At 50.0% G+C, this 20,100-nt stretch overlaps 1 protein-coding gene across 1 annotated transcript in view; it reads right to left on the bottom strand.

The window, feature by feature from the left end:
• Positions 1-16,682, bottom strand: part of NTN4 (netrin 4) — a 48,059-nt gene extending 31,377 nt beyond the window's left edge. Inside the window, exons 1-2 of the mRNA XM_049792173.1 lie at positions 16,486-16,682; positions 12,791-13,320 (exon numbers count right to left, since the gene is read on the bottom strand). Of these exons, the coding sequence (XP_049648130.1) occupies positions 12,791-13,320; positions 16,486-16,546 (591 nt within the window). The 5' untranslated portion in view covers positions 16,547-16,682. The remainder of the gene's footprint in view (positions 1-12,790; positions 13,321-16,485) is intronic.
• Positions 16,683-20,100: the final 3,418 nt, after the last annotated feature.

A 20,100-nucleotide genomic window follows, 5' to 3' on the forward strand; every position in this document is an offset into this window, starting at 1 on the left:
CAGCTACTTGCCATTCCACAGATGCAATAATGTAGCCCTGTATATAAATAAAGCAGCCGACATGAACATGGTGCACTCAAGTAACCGCCTGCACCACAATGACCTCGATTTATAAATACATAAAAGTCCCTTTGCAAGAAGTACCCGAGTATGTTTACACACAAGAGGCAATGAAAGGACATCTTTATATATATCTCCACAGTGGGAAGGAAAATGCTAATGAATGACGCTGAGAGCAACAAAATAGGCTCTGAAGTCATAGTTGCCTGAGGAAGTCAACAAAACCAATGAAAGATTTGCCACCAGCAAAGCCTTCTCAATGAGTCACCGGCGCATCTTGGACCACTGCAGCAGCAAGGGCCCGGATCTTTGTCAAAATACAAGTGTCCACAGTGACAAAATGGGGCCCTTTAGGACACAAATGCCCAGGACGTTGAAGAGACACGTGCGATCCACAAAAAGCTTCTTCCCCACAGACCTTCAGAAATAGGCACAGCCGCAGAGGCCGTGGACAGGGACCCGCAGCACCCACGCGTGTGCCCCTTCCCCGGGTCCTTGCTCGAGGCTGGAGGTCCCACACTCCAACCGGGAGCCTGGCTGTGGCCAGAGTTTCTCCCCCCAGGTCTGGAAGGCATCAGGAGATGGTTCACAAAATGACACCACCAGTAAATTACAAACAGAGGGAATAAATGGATGGGAGACTCAAGAAGTGTGCACACATGGGAACAAGCCAACGAACGGGAATATGGCAGAAATAAAAGCAATAAACAAATATTAAAAACGTCACTAGAGTTTTATTTGGTTGTAAATGAAAGCCAAGGTGGTAATGCTGTGTGAAGTGGTCTGTGGTTTCTTTCCAAAAGAGATTAATCGACTCTGCCCTGTATCACCTGACCTGGATCGCTGAAAATGCATCTATAAGCACTCTATAATAATGACCTATCCGTATTAGTGATTCACCTATTTGGCTCGTGGGCATTTGATAAATTCAGTACTGCTTCATTTGATTTTTGCTGGTGGTTTTATTCCTTTCAATGTATTTTACAGGAACACAAGAAAAAAATAATAAGAATAGAAAGAATGTAAGGTTTGCTGTCTTCTCCGAGTAGAAAGGCAGCAAAAGCAATGGGGGACGTGCACCACCTTACAAAAGGGCGTGTGATGTCTAGGTAAGTGTTTAACAGAAAAGTTAAGGTTTGCATTAGGAGTCTGCAGTGTCTCTTGGTATGCAGGCACTAAATAAATGTGGCTAATTGGCCTGCATTATGGGGCCCTGTTGAATCTCCACGTCACTGGAAGCTCTCTGGTTTATTTAGTGCCTGGACAATGCTCGGAAAATGTAGGCAGTAAAGGCGGTGGTGGAGCTCTGCCAGCAAGTCCAGGATCTCATCCCTTTACCTCCTGAAATATTTCCCCGGAGTCTGGCAAGCAGCCGAGCTTAGGCACTGCCTGCCTGGCGCTGGGGCTGAGGCGAAGGGGAGCCCTTGTCTCCCGCCTCCCAGCTCCAGGATTTCCAGCTGTGTGCCCAACATCGCCTCACATCTGCTTGTGTCCGCAGGAGCCAGCTGTTGCTCGCAGCTGCGGCGCGAGCTGAGATGCTCCGTGCTGCCCAGTACAGCCCTGTCACCCCCAGTCACCGCGTTCCTGGGCCCTGTCCCCCCATTCCCCCCTCCACAGACAACCCAGCCCATCCAACAGTCCAGGCCCTCTCCCACAAGGACTACCCAAAAAATGGCAACTGCTTTCAGCCTTGGCTGGTCTTGTTCGGAGAAGCTTAGCTGGGAAATTTTACTGGGCCGATTAAGGTTTCCTTCTTAATAGATGTAAAAGTTAAAAGTGATAGTTTCTCTCGGTAAACATTACGGAAAGCTCACAGCGGGCAATAAGGCTGATTTGTAGAAATAAGTAATTGAAAAAATAATAATAAGGATGCAACATGTGTGTGCCCACTGGGGCCGTCTATAACGTCAACCTGCCACGGTGCCTGCTTTCAACTTCCACCCAAGAAACTGCGTTAGGAGCAATAAACTCATCACCACCACCAAAGCCTGATTAGACTTTTCTGTTTTTCACTTGCAGATGGAGTTGGAAGTTAATTTGGCTGCAGAAATCCAGAGCCAGCCAGGTGCTCCCAGTTCAAAGAGGGTGTCCTCCCACCTCTTTCGCCCGCCCCACCTTGGTCACCCTTCCATGGTACAGAGGAACCTTGGGGCTGAGACTGCTCTGTTCTCATCCCCCTGTGCCTTCCCAGGAAAGAGTAATTAAGCTTATCACCCAACAACATGTGCAAGAAAGACTGAGGTGAGACACATACTCTGTAGACAGGTTTTTCTTGTCTCCCAGTTTCAGTATTGAGAGCTCAATCCCATGTTAGCATTTACCTTCCCGATCAGTATTTTAGTTTCCAGGCATTTTCTGCATCAGTGTGGTCTTCTGCTAGGCTCTCTCCTGCTTCAAGGAGAGGAGAACTGTGCCTGCAGAGGAGTGTTTCACTTGTGAAGGCTTCCCATATTATTTTAGGTGAGCTCCCTACTGAAACAGCCCTTGTGCCATTGCACTGCATGTGTATCTATGCGTCTGTCTACCAGTCCACCCCAAAAACTTTTGAAACCACTGGCTAACTTCAACCACATTTGGGAGATATATCTTAAAGGCGTTAAGCTCCTGAAAGTTTTATGAAAACAATCTTGTTCCTTCACAAATTCAAACCCGGTGGACTCCTCGCCCTGTGAAGAAGCCTGCCAGAGCCCCAGTGCTGGTACCTTCTATTGACAAAACAGACTTATTTGATGTATTACACCACCAAGCAAAAGAGCTTTTAAGAGAGGAAACCATGCGCATCTCTGTGCTATGTTCATTGCAATGATCCTAGGCTAAAAAAAGACTTTTTGGCAGATGCTGTAAATAATTCACATGGTGTGGGAAGTTCATCGGCCTAAACTGGGCAGGTATCACCCACCAGCTCCTCTAATAAGCTTCTTTGGTTTTCTGCCTGTCCAGCCAAGTGGACTGCAGGGAACAAGAGCCTCTCTTTTTCTCACTGAGAGCTTTGATCACTCCCTGCATGTGCACATTCACGGTGCACACTTCAGCATCACCCGGGGTGAGATGAAACAGCAACAGAAGTTGGGAAACCTGCCTTGCCACTGCAGAGAGGTGACCATCAGAGACACCAAGATCACAGTGAGCAGTGGAGCCTGTCTTTTGGGCCACAGTGTGAAGCACTCTGTCCACATCCCCAAGCAATGGTGACAGAAACCCACTGTGTACCACCAACAGCAGCCCCTGAGTTCCTTGAGACGCTGGAGAAATGGCACTCCTGAAGCTGCTAAGGCTGCTTCATATATTTTGACAAAGGACGACATTTGGCCCATGCCTACAGCCCTTCTGCAATCTTTTGCAGCACATAAAACAAGACAAATAACCCCTTGTCTCACCATCCGAAAGTTACGCAATCTTGCAAAGACTTCAGGAGGAAAACCCAGGTATTTCAAATAACCAGACCTTGCGGGGGCCTTGGCAAATTAATTTATACCAAGGCAACTTTTACCTTTTGGGAAACTCAAGGCATTTTTCTGCCATTCTCAAAAGGGAAAAGCTGTATGGGAAGAGCTCCTACCCACACGCGGCAGCAGGATGGTGGGGAGTTGGAAAAGGCACAAGGAGAGCTAGGCAGGAGCCTCGGGATTTCTCCAGGATCCTTGACATCTCTGGCAATAATCAATCAGACGAGAGCCATCTTCTCAGCTTCCCTTCAACATCCTGCCACACAATTTCATTAGATGAAAATGAAAAACTGCTAGGCCAAGCCTGCCTTCATGCAGACAATGATCGCAGAAGTAACATGCTTACCAGAAAAATCTCTCTCCAGCTCGCAACAGCTCAAAACATTTGCATTTCTTCACCTCCAGTTCACAGCGCTTCTCCAAGAATTGATAGTTTATTCCACAATAGCTTTATTTTGCCTAGTCACTACTTTCACTCATCAAACAGCTAGAAATGCTCAGTTTTTTGGCTCACAAACCCCTCCAGATGCATGATATCATCAGCTATGCACTATCAAGGAAAATAATTATTGCTTTTTTTCTCATCTTCAGAATCACCACTTCCAAGGCTGCACTATCCCAGATAGGAAACTGAACCAGTGCATTTCATATGAAGAAGTCCTTTGACCCACCAGCAAGAAAGATGGTATTTAAATGCTCTTCCCTCCAGCAATTCCCCTCCTTTCCCTATCCCCACAAAGATTTATGTTCTCAGCCTTGGCCTGCCGGCAGTACCTGTTGTGCATATGGAAGACCAAGAAAACCCGGAGCTACCTCCAAAGAGCCAGACGGAGAACTGGACTTGCTTGTTTGTAGGCAGGGCTGTAAAAAGAGCTGGCTCACTCCCCAGAGCTGCAGAATAACCCCTTTAAAAGCTTCTGAGCACGCCGTACCACTGCAAAAGCCTGCAAGGCAGCAGGTTAGCGTTTCAGTAACTGCAACAGTACTAAGGATCGAGAGGATTTCTTTCAGCCTAAGAGTAACCCGATTTCATGAATATTTCTCAAGTGGCCTTGTCTATAATGAAAAGGCTTTGTGTCTATAGAACTGGCTGCTTAAACCACCCAGTTACCATGAGCTACACTTAATTTTAGGAAAAAGAACACCTGTCTGAATTATATGGAAATATGCACCGTCAAAAAGGTCATGAGAAACAGCACCCTCCTTTTAACCCATGGTTATAGTTTTTAACCACAGCGATGAGGGATGCTGCAGAGAGACTGGTGATAGAGAGTCACGGCATATGTGTCCAGTAAGTTTGTTTTTGGACATTAGCTTCTTTTCTTCCTGGAAATGTTGCCCAGGGAGAGTTTGAGGACTTCACCGTTTGTGTAGGATTTTGAACGTTGGTATACTGGATACCTCATGCGGACACTCATTGTGCCTGGCGATTAATCTCAGATTAAGTCCCCACGAGCTTTTGATCCAAAACTTCTGAGATGTGTCAATTCACTGCTTTAGGTTACACACTTCCTGTGTAACCGGTTGTATCCAGGAATCCCAAAGAGAAACATGGCAGCCCTACTTTTCAGCCAGCAGAGTGGAAGCTGAATAAGTGAGCCAGCCCTGCCTTCATGCCAAAAATGAACTGTGAAATGAAGCAGTGGGGTGCAGTGCCTGAAGAGAGGCTCTGGCTGCACCGCTAAAATCCCGTGGCACTTTTCTCAAAGGAAGCAATAGTCCCACTAACAAGGCTAGATGCCAATTTAGAGAATTAAATTCTGCCTACCCAAATTCCTTGTTTCATATGGGTACAGTGCTCTTCACTTCCTACATAAGAGGTTTGGAAAGGGTCTCCTGGAGCCCTGGGACCCATTCCCTCCTGCTGTTGGCAGCCTACAATATACCCCCTTTCACAGACTGGTCAAGCTCCCGCCGAGGAATAATTTGTTTTAGCCATAATTGGAGGCCGATCCAGAAGCCCTGATCCGCAGTCGTTAGAAACTTGCTGTTCTAAACGGGGGACTGCCGATACGCGCTGTTAAACACTGGCTATGCTCCATCCCAGAGGCAGCTGCATTTCAAGAGCTGGCCAAGCCGAGGGCCAACCTCCAAGTGCCAAAAGCACTGGGAAAGCCAGGAAGAGAAGGAGACAACGAGACCTTCCTGTGGGCTAACTGTGACAGGGGGAACCATGTGGAGGATCACCGGGCAGGTTGGAGAAGCATCTTGCTCCTCGCGTGCCCTGCTCCTCCAGAGATGCTGAGCACCCGGGAGGTCCGGCAAAGGGACACGTCGCTCCTCCGCGACTGCCCGCAGGAGAGCGGGAGGGATTTGGCACAACCTGGCCCAGAGATCTGGCGGTATCGTCCCTGGCGTTCCACGGATGGAAAAATTCAAAAGCAGGTGCCGGTGCTCAGAAAACAGCGGTTGTGTCACTCAGCCCCAGTGGTGACCGAACTCTAGAGGGAAGTGTCTTTCATGGTAAAATTCCCTGGAGACCGAAGGTTCATCTCAACATGTGCCCAGAACCGCCTTCATCTCCTGTCCTCCCTGGCACAGGTGAAAACTAAGCTCAAGTTTCCCCTTTTTCCCTGAATCCTCTTTTTGCTGCCCCGTTATTTAAAGGGAGAAGCTCCCCCCGACCCCACTATGTTAAAGCCAGCGGAAGCCACACACAGGGCTTGGGAAGATGGGCTTCCTTGCCAGGAGGGAAAGCTCGGGGGCCGAGCCAAGAGATGCACCTCGCCACAGCCATCAACAAGGTAGCCAGTGAGGAGTCGGCATCTCGCTGGTGTGCCGCTGCTGCCGTCGCTACCTCGAGAAGGGCACGCATCCCGCTCGGCTCTCACCAGCCCCCCTCGGCCACCCCGCGCTGAACGGCCAGCTGCCACAGCCTGGGATTTCTACGTCATTTCATTGACTCTGGCCTGTCTTCGTTTACTTCGTCTCATTAACTGTTCCCCTAGAGATCATTATTCTCGTGCTTATGAAATAACGGTCCCCATGTCTTGCTAAATTCACTGATATAGTGCAAAGAGCTGGGCTGGGTCTGGCCATCACCTCCATCATCCCTGGCCCCTGAACAGACTCTCCTTTACACCTGGCATTTCTGTACAAAGCCCGACAATTCGCATTTTGCCAAAGACAGAATGATCAGGAAGATGCTGCTAAAGAGGTTTTTTTCCTACAAAATGCACTTCTACAAAGCGTAGAGATGGGACTTGAAAACATACTTCCCTAGCCACGTCCCCACGTGTCCTAAGCACTGCTGAGCACCAGCCAGGATCCCTCTTTCCTTCTCGTCGGTTTGACCTTTGCTTTCTCTCTGTGCAGACATCAGTGGCACAGGACGATTAAAAAAGCCATTCGCAGCCCTGTAATGGGCTGACATCCCAGGCTGTTTTGAGGTTATTCTCGCATATTTGCCCAGGTTCTTCGTGGAGTGCCAAGTCTTGCAAGCGACTGAACTCCCGTGACCCACGAGTTCCTTGGAGGATCTCAAAGCAATGAAGATGTAGCTTCAGTTAAGGACAGAAATGATAAGCTCAAAACCCAAACTTACTCAGGCCTAAAAGTCAGGCAAAAAAATGGGCAAAAGCTTCTAGGCTGCAATAGTGTTTCCACAACCCAAAATCAGGGCTCCGAAATAAAAATCACGGAGCATCTTTAACTCCTGTTTGCGTCAGCGAGTGTTACAATTCCTCACTGTCTATCAGGGCCAAACTTGTGAGTAGCAGGACACAATTTCCTTCTCCTCTACACAGCTAATTTCAGGTAGAACCAGTAGGACTGGTGTCCAAATCCTTAAGGACCAGAGGCAGGCTGCATGCAGTAACAGTGCAAGGCAAAACATTTGAAGGTTTTTGTGCTACAGAAGGCCCATGAGATCAATGAAATGCTCAGTAAGCCACACACACCCCACAGTAAAACAGTGGTATGTGATGTTTCGAAAGTTAAAAGCACGTTAGAATTTGTTGCTGGAATATAGTCAAGCTGCAAATATGCCTCTCCTATTAATAGCAAACAGCAACAATAGCCGAGGTCTCCAAGTGATTTATTAGCAGTATTCTGAATAGATGAACACTCAAATAAGTTACTAATTTACTAAAATCTTGTCAAGGAGACTCTGCTTCAGTAAGTCCTTTTATCCTGGAGCTTGTCTAAATGGGGACACTCAGGCGAGCTAATCTGAATTGACCACAGATGGGAATGTAAAGTGAATGAGATAATTGCATTGCAGAGTGGACAGTCACTCTCGCTCACAGTTAAAGTATTAACATCTGCTAAGGGCCCCTTGTCGATGAGCCCTTAACAGTGATCTCTAGACGAGGACAATTTTAAGATTAGAGTGTAAAATAAGAAATATTAATATGATTTGAACTATGGGAGGGAAGATAGCCTTTTATGCATACTAATAAAATCGGCATTCCTGTCTGAGCATGAAGCTGAAAGAGTTTATTTCTGCATCTTGTTTACTGAGATCAGATTATGTTTGGCTGGTGAATCCAGTTCTGATTTCCCTTGCAATAATGTGGCTGAAGGGTTACACCCTGGAAAACAGTGGAAATACTCTGGATTTGTAGCACATTTGGATGACCCAGGCTAAAACTTGGCCTTAGCCTTCCTCTTAAAACACTGATCATATAAGGCCACCATTTAGAGGTTTCTGCCTCTGCTAAACAAACTGCTGCTGCGAAACAATTAATTCACTAAATGAAGCATGGGGAAAGTCTTTAGTGCCCCCCTTGTGTGCAGCTGATCTGAAAGTATTCCCTGACAGGGAAGGAGTTTCTTGTCCCCTTCACGGTGTTGCAAACCCGACCCCTCCAAGCGGCAGATGCTTGAAGCTTGCTGGAAACCTGGGTTGGTTGTACTGGGGTTTCCTCCTCCTTCCCGCTTCTCCTTCGCCCATACTTGGATGATGGGGGACAGCCTGGCCCTGGGTCTTGAACGGTGAGAGCTCCCGAGAGCAGTGCCAGCCTGTGGGGGGATTTCTGACTAGGATGGAGCGAGTGCCTGGGGATGCCGGGGCAGGAGGTGGGCACCCACCATCTGCATCTTTTCTTCTGTTCCCTACCGAGGAGGAGCTCAGTTGTTTTGTCGGGCTCCTGGATCCTTGCAGAGAAGTCATTGCTTTCCTGCCTGCTGAAAGGGTGGTTCTTCTTTGCGTGAGGCCAGACTACAGCCAGGCTGCTCTGGCATGGGGCTCGGATCGGCAAAGTCTCTGAACGTGTGCTGACCTGTGAACTCATGATTACTTCCACCGAGAAAACTTTTAAGACCAAACCCGGGGCATCAGTGCAGCGTTCCTGAGATCAGTATTGTGCCATGCAGCCTTCGACCTCTTTCCTCTCCAGTTCTGTCCAGATCTGTCCTTTCCTTCCTAATCTCATCGTTGGGCTGTCGATCCTCCAGCTCATGCTTGCTTCAGGATGGAGGACTCAGACGGACCTGAAGCAGAGAATAACTATGCCCGGTGGTTTTGCAGCATCAAGGACAGGTAGCAAAGAAGAGCGGAGACCTACCAAATCCCTGCCGAGGTGACTCTACCCATCAGTAGACCTGCCAAGTGCCACATGTGGCGTATGACATTACCTCTTCTGGCTCCCACCACCGTGGTGGCACCCAGCTTGGGTGACCGCAGCACAGTGTCACCCTCCAAGAACAGATTGCTCTCCCCATGCTCTCCACCACCCTGGTCCCACCACGGCAAAGGGAAGCCCAGAGCTGCTCTACTACAGAAGAAAGATGAAAGGCGTCTCCCAGAGCCATTTCAGCATCTCTCATTTCTCTACCAGCTCTGAGCTCTGGATCTTTGAAATGAACCCAGAGGCTCGGCAGCTTGCTTTCTGCGCTATCGTAAATCTCCTCAAGATCAACATCACGGCAAGTTGTGCTGAGGGAGGATTTTTGTCGTAAGAGTTGAGCTAGGCATCTAAGGAATGACTCATGGGGATGAGGGCAGAAGAAATGCAAAAAAGCCTGATCTTTCTTTTCAAGAAAAACTGAAGCAGATACACCTTTGCTCCAAATTAACACAGGCGATTTATTAAAAAAAGAGGCCCTAAGCCCCTGAGTACCACGAGCTTCTGCATGCTGCTGCCTTGAAACGGGGCTTGCAGGCACCGTAACGATCGGCCAAAACGCAGGTGGGTCAGCACCGCCGGCTTTTTGCTGAGGGCTAAAGCCAGAAACCACCAGCCCAACCAGCCACAGGTCTGTGCCAAGCTCCGGTGCCGTTTGGGGTGAGCCGGCATCTCCTGAAGCCTCCCCAGAAGAAAACTGGTCATCCGAGGGGACGGGTGGCAGTGACCGAGCTGCCGGCAGCGTGCAGAGACCCCACCGTCCTGCAAAATCCCGCAAGCCCTGACTCTGCGCCTGGAAACGCGCATGTGGCGTGGAAATGTTTGAAGTGGGAGAAAGTGGTATACAGAGGGAGCGATACAGGGCTTGGATCACAGGTTACAGTTGTTACATCGCAGTTAAAAAACCTCTTAAAAAAGTTTTCTCTTAAAAAAGAAATCCAGTAGCGCTCGTGGAATTTATGTTTGTGCTTTAAAGAAAGCTGCAGCAGCTGAGCTGCAATTAAATAATACCCTTCAGACTCGGACATTTCAGATGACTGCGTATTTGAAAGCACTGTTTCATGTGAAATTACTGTTTCCATATGTCTGAAATTAGGTGCCACCAAGAAGTGGGAGTAAAGCAGGACATAACTCCAAACAGAACACAAAACTCTGGTGTTTCTTTAGGTGAGATACATGTTGCTATTGGCAGTTACAAGTAATTGCTGGAATGTAGCACACTGTAATAAATTAAATGTGATATTTGCTAAGTATGCAGGCTTGCCATCTGGTCACCAGAGAGCTGCTGTTATTGCTTTGCAGGTAAAAAAGCGGTTAAGTGCAGGGAACTGAAGTGTGCCATATAAATAACATCTTATAAACTCCAGCCCTTTGGACTCACCATTTGTTTAAAACCTGGAATAATTAGATGATCTTGACTTTTATAGCTTCTCTGCAATAACAGAGGCTAATGCGATGCCAAAAGAAGAGATCCCGCAGGAGCAAGCTCGGTAAGCAGCCTGTTTTTGCAGCATGCTACCGCAGATGCATCAAACACCACCAAATTCCTTTTCTTCTTGAGATGGGCATTGGTTTCTACACACGAGAGCTCGATCCTACTGTCCCTATGCATTTCACCAACCTATAAAGGAGCCAGCCCATGGTCGGGATTTGCACAGGTCCTCGCCAGGCACAGCCCCCATCCTGGTGCGCAGGAACATCACTGGGATGACCACAGCGAAAACTCGTGCTCGCTACGCGGGATCCAGCATAAACGAGGCAAATACTGCCCCGAATGTTGCCCTGGGTTTCTCATCCCTGTGAACGATCCCTGGGAAAGCTGGAAAAGGAGAGTGCAAGTCTGAGTACCTCAGACGTGTCCTGCTGGCTGGCCCGAGAGCTATAGATTTTGGTCCTGCCCTGTATCACAGGCTGGCATAGCCTCACGCTTCAGGTGGTGGGACACAGGGGCTGGCCAAAGTGCTGAGGGCCTGGGAAATTCCCGGTGGAGTATGTCCATCCTTTCTTTTGTAGGTCTCACTTTGCATTTAGCCCTGATTCAGAACCACAGAATGGTTTGGGTTGGAAGAGTCCTTCAAAGACCATCTAGTCCAACCCCCCTGCCATGGGCAGGGACGTCTCCCACTAGACCAGGTCACTCAAAGCCCCATCCAACCTGGCCTTGAACACTTCCAAACACAGGGCATCCACAATTTCCCTAGGCAACCTGTTCCAGTGCCTCACCACCCTCATAGTGAAGAATGTCTTCCTTATATCCAGTCTAACTCAATTTCAGTTTAAAGCTGTTACCCCTTATCCTGTCAGAATAGGCCCTGGTGAAAAGTCTCTCTCCATCTTTCTTGCAAGCCCTTTTATATATTTCACTATGAAAGGAAGTTCAGGCAGCTTTTTGGCAGCACGAGCAAAGGGAGGCAGGAGATGAGAGGCAGATAGCACTTTCTTTTGCCAGCCATCTGATTTAAAAACCCTTTGCTGGGCTAATGCATTAACCATCCTCGGTCTGTCTGGCAGGTCTGGAGATCCTTGTTTCTGAGCTGACAAGAGCACGGAGCAGTTTCTCCTAGAGCAGGACATGGGCTGCCTCCCAAGACGCAGCAAAAAGAGATGCACTTTGGTGAAAAAAACAGCACTTGGTATTTCTGCAGAGAGTGGCTTCCTAGCCAGAGCATGGCTACAGGAGCAAAGGGGTCTGAACAGAGGATTTTTCTCAGCCGTGACTGCTGGTCTCCAAGGTCCAGGCTGTCACCTCAAAACCCGTTCTCAGCAGAAATGACAATGATATAACTGACCCCCCCCCCCCAATTCACTAATCAGATTTGCTCCTTTCTCTATGTTAGGTCGGAGGGGAATTTTGATTAAACTTTCAGACAAGCTCATTAAATGATGCCACTAGAGGGAGCAGCCTTTAAAGTCCAGAGGTGGTCACTGGGGACACCTTGCCAGGAGTGGGGATCCCGGAGGGCAGCCCTGCAACCGATGCTCCCAGGACAGGGTCTCCAGGGCCATGGGACAGGCTTAAGGCACCAAAGGGAAGAGTATTATTGGTAGCACCCCCAAATGCATGCTTTATTATCTGCTTTCTGATGTTGAAAACAATCTTTCCCACTTGTATTTTTCCTCTTAGCAAACATGATGTTTTTCTTCATTTCTTTTTCACGCTCATTTCACATCAGAATGAGTGTGCACAGAGAAAAAAAAGATGAGGTATAAGTTTCTTAATTACCTGGCTAATGTGGCTTACGGGGACAGTACTTAGTGTGGTCAGTGGCTATTTTGAATGGTTACACGCTTACTTCTCAGTGAAGGCGGTTGCTATTTAAAGTGAATCTGGTGACCACTAATTTTAATACAGTCGCATTTTGGTCAAAGTTGAACCAATTTGCATCAAACCTAAATCACATGACCGCAAGGACTGGAGAAGACCGTCAAAGAGCGACGTTCCCGAGGAATGAGCCTTGTTTGCAGTTGTGTGTGGGGTTTCACCGGGTGAGGGGAGAGGAGTTTTTTGGAAAAGAGGGGGATTATGAGCTCAGCAAAGTGAGGGCAGAGCAGTGCCTACATCACCTGGGAATGAACTGCATTAATTAACCCTGTGAAACAAATTTGATGACAAAGGATGACAAAGTAAAGTAGGAAGCGTAAAGGCCGGAGCTGAGATTGCAGAGGGGAAGAGGGGCTGGAGCGAGGGCTTTCTCATCCCGACCCCGGCAGACCTACCTCTCCTCCGGTGCAGGGGAAGGGACTGGAATATCTGGAAGTGCAAATGGCTCCTCTCTGACTCACGTCATCCTCCAGCCCGAAGGTGGCCGAGCAGTTAGCAGCAAAGTATTTGTAAGGCATCCACGTCTCGCCGAAGTCCTGGGAGCGCTCCAGCACCATAGCGGCCGGCCTGGGCGACTTGAAGACCAAAATCAAGTGAGTGAAGTAGAAGGCGGCTTCCAGGTCCAGCCGGATGGTTTCGCGAGAAGCATCCTGGGCCGACTGCCACCAAGTGCGGGGCAGGCGGAAAGGGGAATCGGCCATAGCTGCTGGGGGGTGAGCCAGCCCCGCGTGGGCCCCGCTGCACCGGCTGCAGGTGGGGAGCTTGCAGCGGCGTTGGGCGTCCTCGGTGTAGGCGCAGAAGAGTTCGGTGGCATGGCGCCCGCAGGCCGTCTCCGTCCGCAGCGCCCGCCCGTGGGCCAGGTTGCCCATCCGAGGGTTGCAGGCTTTTTCACAGGGGCTGCCCGTTCCCACTGCGCTGCCCAGACCTGCAAGGCAGAAAGCAAGGGTGGGGGGGGGCTGAAGCCGGCTCCCGAGGTGGGCACACTCCACCCCGTCGACACGCTTTTCAGGGATGCTGCCCCTGCTGAGACTGCATGCCGACGGAACCCACCGAGCCCTGGAGGGCTGTGGAGCTCAGCACGTCTATAAGAGCAAAACAAACCAAAAAAAGCCCCAGGGCTTCCCCGCGCTTTGGGAAAATCCCGACCAAGAGTTGCAGAGCAGAGAAGGCAGCACGGGAGGAGAGATGCCGCCACCTCACCCTCCCACCCCAGAAGGAACCTGGAGCAGGGCTGAAGCTCCGGGGGCAGTGACCGTGGCCATGCTGCCCCTGCCCTGAGGTCTCTGAGGGGATCCAGGTGGTCCTGGGAAAGGGGAGAAAAACACAAGAAAGACAGGCTGCTGGTGACACCAGGGCAGCCAAGGCACCATGCAGCGGACTGGGTGTCAGGGGTGCGAGAGCTGGTAGGAATATCTCCTGCCACCAACGACCTCAAATCTTTAACCCCTTTCCCACCCTTTCATCCCTATCCCAAGTCTCCCCACAGTCCGAAACTGCTGCTGAGGACAGGGCTGAATCGAAGCACCGCTGAAGTTTGGGAAGGCTGTCACTGGTGTGTGGAAAGGGGGAAAAAAAAAATAATAATCCTTGGTTGAAATGATGCTGGCAAGCCGCTTCACAGCTGAGGCTTTGTGGTTTTTGTTCCAAGTTCCTCTGGAAGCCTTGTTGATTTAGTAATCCACAGTTAAAGTGTCAAAGAAAAATAAAATCACCATGGGGTTTGGTGTGAAACCATCTGCAATGTAATCCTCCTGCTGCAGGAATGTTTGATTAGGGTCTCTCTCCACATCTTTATTAATAAATGTAACAGTGGGTCAAGGCTGTATTTGATGAACCATAACTGTTTAACATAATAAAAAGAAAAAAAAAGTAAGCTCTGATGACTTGGATGTGGGCAGGCCAAACCATCTGAGGTGCATAATGTCTTCTTTATCACCGGGCCAGTCATACATAGTCAGCTTTGTGCACCAATTACTATGGCTTCTTCTTGACATTTTTGTTATGTCCAAAGGTTGTTTCAGTTTAGCATCCAATAAATCCTTTATATGGGGTTTACTCAGCTTTTGTCTACAGTGTCATAGTTGCAATTAAGCTATATTACGCACTAGCAGAGGCTAAACCTTCAGAGCTTGACAGCATTCCCCACTCCTTCTGCTCCTCAAGAAACACCCTGGAAAGAAAACATTTCTACCACCGAAGGTCTATACAGGTTTTCTATACTGGTGATTCAGAACAGATGTGGACCGCCGCTTGTTATGCACCCATTACAAACCACTTCTGAATCCAGCCTCTGGATTTCACTGCCTAAGCGCTCTTGGGAAATTTTTAGTGAACAAGAAAGGCTCAGCCAAGTTAGCTTCCTACAGGGACCTGGTAAAACTGTGTCTGAGATGATCTATTATTAACTGTGCAGAATACGTTTACTCTAGAAAAGTAAACAAATACAACTGTAAGATTAATGTAATATCACTTACATCTCCTGAACATCCTTTTCAAAGCCCTGTATAAACATTAACTAACCTACGCAGCTCTCCTGAGGGGCAGGTAAGTAAGTGCTATTATCGTATTATCAGTTAGGCTTGCCACAAGTTGGCCTAATTTATGTCTTTGGCTGCTTTCCTGGATTCTTTGGCTACGTGTAACACAACGCAGCTCGCCGCTAAACAAACAGATGAACGTTTACCGCGGTTCCCTCAGCTGCGGGATTGCAAAGCAGATTTGGGAAGACGTAGGAGGAGCAGGGCTCAGCCAGCACCCTGGGACAGGTCGAGATGATTGTTTGTGTTCATCGAGTCCTTTTGTTTTTTGCGCACCACCAATTCCTGTCCCCGGGGAGGCAGCAGAGGAGGACCCGGTCGGTGGGAGGATTCCCAGTGACTGGTGACTGGTGGTGGTGGTGGCAGGGCTCGGCACGTAGCTGTGCCCGGAGCAGGGGCAAGGTATCTGCCTGAGCCCAGCCAGGAGGGGTTGGCTACCAAATTCCCACATGAGACCCCCAGAGCTGAGAGTTTTTGACTACTCCCTGCTCCTGGTGTTCTCCAGTCCCAGTCACTGAGTGGAGCTGTCTTCAGGCCAGGCATGGAGGGTCCGTCCCTTCCTCACCTGGGGCCAGATTTAGGGCCAGGGACCTTGGTTTCAGTGGGATTCGAGAAACGCTGCTGGCACGCAGACCCCACTTCCCGTCCCAGGGGTGGGAGGGGGCGGGGGGGAGAGGAAACCCCCTTTGAAAGGGTGTTTGTTTTCACTTGGGTTGGAAAGAGTTGCATGACGGATGCAGAGCACCGCAACGTTATGAAAAGTGACAGCTTTCTAGCGTACCGCTGGCTGCCACAGGAATTCAGAAAAAAGACAAATGAGAGCATAAAGATTTCCGTGCCGTCAGCCACAAGCTCGCCACTGCTGTGCCGCAGCCCCGCAAAAGGCGCTTTTCCTTACTTGCACTTCACGAATCTGCCCGAGTAAATGCTCCCATGCTCTATACTGTACATGCCACCGGACTGGGATCTTCAGCAATGAGTAAGAGCATGCAGAGAATACCATGACTCACCTGTAAAACATCCACGGAAAATCATATGCTTCCCGCACCAGCATTTTAGCGACCCTTGCCTCGTGATGTTTCGTTTACATCTGGTGCCCGATTAAATGTTTGTCCCCCCATCTGGGTGGGTTGGGGTTTGGGGTTGGGTTTGGGTTTTTTTTTCTCGTCTTTTTAAAAAAGAAAACCGGCACTCGGCTTACTGTTTATACCCAATTGTCTCCGCTGCGGGAGGCTCCGAACGCCAAGCGGTTTGTCCTGCGGAGAAAGCGAGGGGGGGGGGGGGGGGGGGATCCCAAACCCTGCCGTCCCCCCAAAAGAAACCCTCAGCCCTTTTCCTCCGCGACCGGGCACCGAGCTCTCCCCTTCCCCACTGAATCCTCCAGCAGGAAAAAAAAAACCCACAAAAAAAAAAACCAAAAAGAGCGGCTCCCCCCCCCCCCCCCCCCCGCTTCCCTCTTTGTCTGCGGCTCAGGGAAAGCCGTACCGCGGAGCAACCCCCCCCCCCCCCAAAAAAAAATAATTCCCCCGCGTGGGTGCCGCTCAGCCACCCACCTGCACCAGTAGCTCCCACCAGCAGCACCAGCACCGACGCCAACCGCATCCCGCGCCCCATGACCGAGCGCCCCGCGGCGCCGACCGGCCCCCGCCGTGGAAACCGGGGGGGCGGCAGCGTGGGGCGCGGCGGGGCGGCGGGGCGGTGTTCGATCGCCCCACGCCGCCCCGCTCGTCCCGCCGCTCCGCTCCGCTCCGCCCGGTCGGCGGGGAGGAGAAGGGAGAGCAAAGCGCTTCCCAGCGGCGAGCCCGGGGCGGGAGGATCGCCGGTGGGGGGGCTGGAAGCGAGCGGCGTGGGAAGCTGGTGGGGGGGGGGAGAAGAAAGGAGAGTCGCCAGCTCATCGCGGGTGGGACATCGGAAAGTTAAGGAGAAGGGTTGGGAGAGCACGGTCCTTCGAGGCGCGTCCTTGGCGAGACGCTCGCTTTGCTGCCCGGCGGCCCGATAAAACCCGTTCGCTCTTCCTAGAGTGGCAGAGAGAGTCGCGGAATTGTTTCGGTTGGAACAGAACAGACGTGGATGGGAATCGCAGAATCATCACGGTTGGAACAGAACAGACGTGGATGGGAATCGCGGAATCATCACGGTTGGAACAGAACAGACGTGGATGGGAATCGCGGAATCATCACGGTTGGAACAGAACAGACGTGGATGGGAATCGCGGAATCATCACGGTTGGAACAGAACAGACGTGGATGGGAATCGCGGAATCATCACGGTTGGAACAGAACAGACGTGGATGGGAATCGCGGAATCATCACGGTTGGAACAGAACAGACGTGGATGGGAATCGCGGAATCATCACGGTTGGAACAGAACAGACGTGGATGGGAGTCGCGGAATCATCACGGTTGGAACAGAACAGACGTGGATGGGAATCGCGGAATCATCACGGTTGGAACAGAACAGACGTGGATGGGAGTCGCGGAATCATCACGGTTGGAACAGAACAGACGTGGATGGGAATCGCGGAATCATCACGGTTGGAACAGAACAGACGTGGATGGGAATCGCGGAATCATCACGGTTGGAACAGAACAGACGTGGATGGGAATCGCGGAATCATCACGGTTGGAACAGAACAGACGTGGATGGGAGTCGCGGAATCATCACGGTTGGAACAGAACAGACGTGGATGGGAATCGCGGAATCATCACGGTTGGAACAGAACAGACGTGGATGGGAATTGCGGAATCATCACGGTTGGAACAGAACAGACATGGATGTTCTCCATCTCTCGAGATGTTCTTGATCCCTTGAGATCGTCCGGCCCAAGCCCACATGTGGAACTCCGCAGTTTTTCTCCTGTATTTTTATTTTTAAAAGTGAGGGAATATGTAACACGTTCAATTATCATTTTTAATTTCAGGATCTGAGATCAAACTAATTTTGAAGGATTACATCATGCTACGTACATACAATGACTTTCGATCCACAACTGCTGTGCTTAGGGTACCCTTTTCAGCCAAAAGGGCACAAAGGCCACGAAACGGTAAAGTCTGTAATTAGACACAAATAATGATTTCACATGTAACAGAATTCTTGGTCATAAGCAGCCAAAAGAGCAGTTTTTTGGTTGTTGTGAGGACAAAGTTAGCGTGAAATAATGTAACTCACTCAATTCATCAAGCTCCACATCAATCATATGAACTGAATCACAGGAGAATTCCATCAATACTATATGCAAAATGGTAATTTTGCATAGATTTGTAATATCTGTTTTACTTGTTGGAGGCCACACACTCTGCAACTCTGGTCACGGGCAGCTCAAATCCTCCCGACTCCCCTTCCTGGCTCTTGGTCATCCCGTGGGACCTGCACAAACATGCACCCACGAGGGCACCCAAGCCGGTGGCTCGGCGAATACCCCCACCACGGAGCTCTGCACGGCCACGAGCTGTGGGCATCTTCCCAGGGCAGGCTTTGCAGGACTGGGGGGAGTTCAGCAGAGGGTAGGAAGCGCACAGAGTTGTTTCGGTGCATTTTTATTTTCTTTGTCGGTCGGTGTTGCCTCTTGAGGTGCCAGAGGAGAAAATCACATAGATACGAGTGTTCACCTCTCCCCAAACTTTCTTCAGGATCCTAGGCTTTTGGGTTCATACCGTACTGCTGGTTAAGGAAGAGCAAGACTGTTTCCAGCTGTCATTCCTGCAATGTGGTTGTAGGCAGCCAGGTAGCCAGAAAGGCCCAGAAACGTGAATATCACCCGCCTTTGTCTGGTGTTTGCATTTCTCAATTACGCTTAAGAAGTCCTTAAAGAGTGATGTTCCCTGAATTTGCATGTCCCAGTAAGTTAGAGGGGAATAAGCAGTGGTGACATGGCCTCTGCCTCCTCAGAGATGCTGGGGAGGTAACCTGGAGGACGGAGCAGAGCCCGTTGCTTTGGCAGAGGTCTCCAAAGACGTGATGCCATCCCTGGGGAGAGGCAGCAGAAGCCCTTCAGCCTTTTCTGTCACGGTGAAATCCTGGCCCCTGAATCGGGTGACGAGAGAGGATCCTCCGCAAATCTCTCCCCCCAAGCCAAGGGTAGGGGTGAGCCAGGATTAACATTTTCAAGTCAGTGTGTGAAGCTAATTTTAGAAGTCAACAACGGGGGAAATACCTCACCTACTGCCCGCTCAGTCAGAGCCATCTGGCTTAGACTGTTGTCATAAAAATCTCAAAAATTCAAAAGATCAGATTTACTTTTTAACTAGACCCTTGTTCAAAGATCACCATTTTCTCTATTGGCATCCATGTAAGTATGCAGGACTCCCGTTACAGTTTAACAGGAGGCCCTTGGGGCTGATGCGGTCCTTCAGACACGCCTGACTATTTTAAGTGGTATCACATATGCCACCTTGCGCCTGCCTGTCCGCTCGCTGCTCCTCTGTGGACTGGGCATGGCCCGCTCTGTACTGGGAGGAAAGGTGGTACCCAAATGGAGCATCGCACTTTGGTGGGAAGAGATCGGAGCGCTCTCCGCTGAGCAGCGTAACTGCGGGGCAGCAATTCCAGCTCAACAATTACCTACGTGCTTTAGCTCTAGGGATGCTTATTTTTAGTTTGTTAGTTATTTCTCATTGAGGGGCCCTTTCAGGTGTCCGCTGGGCAGGACTGGAGGTATCTCACACACTGCTCAGCAGTAGGTTGCTGGTGGGAGAGTCGGGGGCAAAAGGATCCCCTCCTCTCACTGGTGCAAAGCGTGCTGTGTTGTGCAAGAAGAGCCACCACAGTCCTGTACAGAGTCCTTCCCCACGGAAGCGACACCTTCCTCCATATCGTTTTCACTGACCTGTTTTGCTTTTTCCTAATGTTTTGCTTGACCGATGTAAAATACCAAGTGATACGGTACTGGTCCTTTGCTCCACCGCCTGGGAGACGGTGATGCTACTGTCTCTACGAGGGATCTACTGGATCGGCAGAAAGTGTCCTTTTGACTTCAGAGAAAATTTGGCTGATCCCGACCTGGTGGCTGTTCTCAGGAGATGAATCACTCCTCCAGCCATGAACAGAGGTTAATGCACCGCATACAAATCTAAACGTGTTAAAAGGGCTTCGCTGAAAGGAGTAGAAATTTGTTTCAAGAAAAAATATGGTCTCGATTCAAAGTCCACTGAAGTCAATGGCACCTGACG

This window comes from Accipiter gentilis, chromosome 34 (genome assembly GCF_929443795.1).
Source record: "Accipiter gentilis chromosome 34, bAccGen1.1, whole genome shotgun sequence".
NCBI lineage: Eukaryota > Metazoa > Chordata > Aves > Accipitriformes > Accipitridae > Astur > Astur gentilis.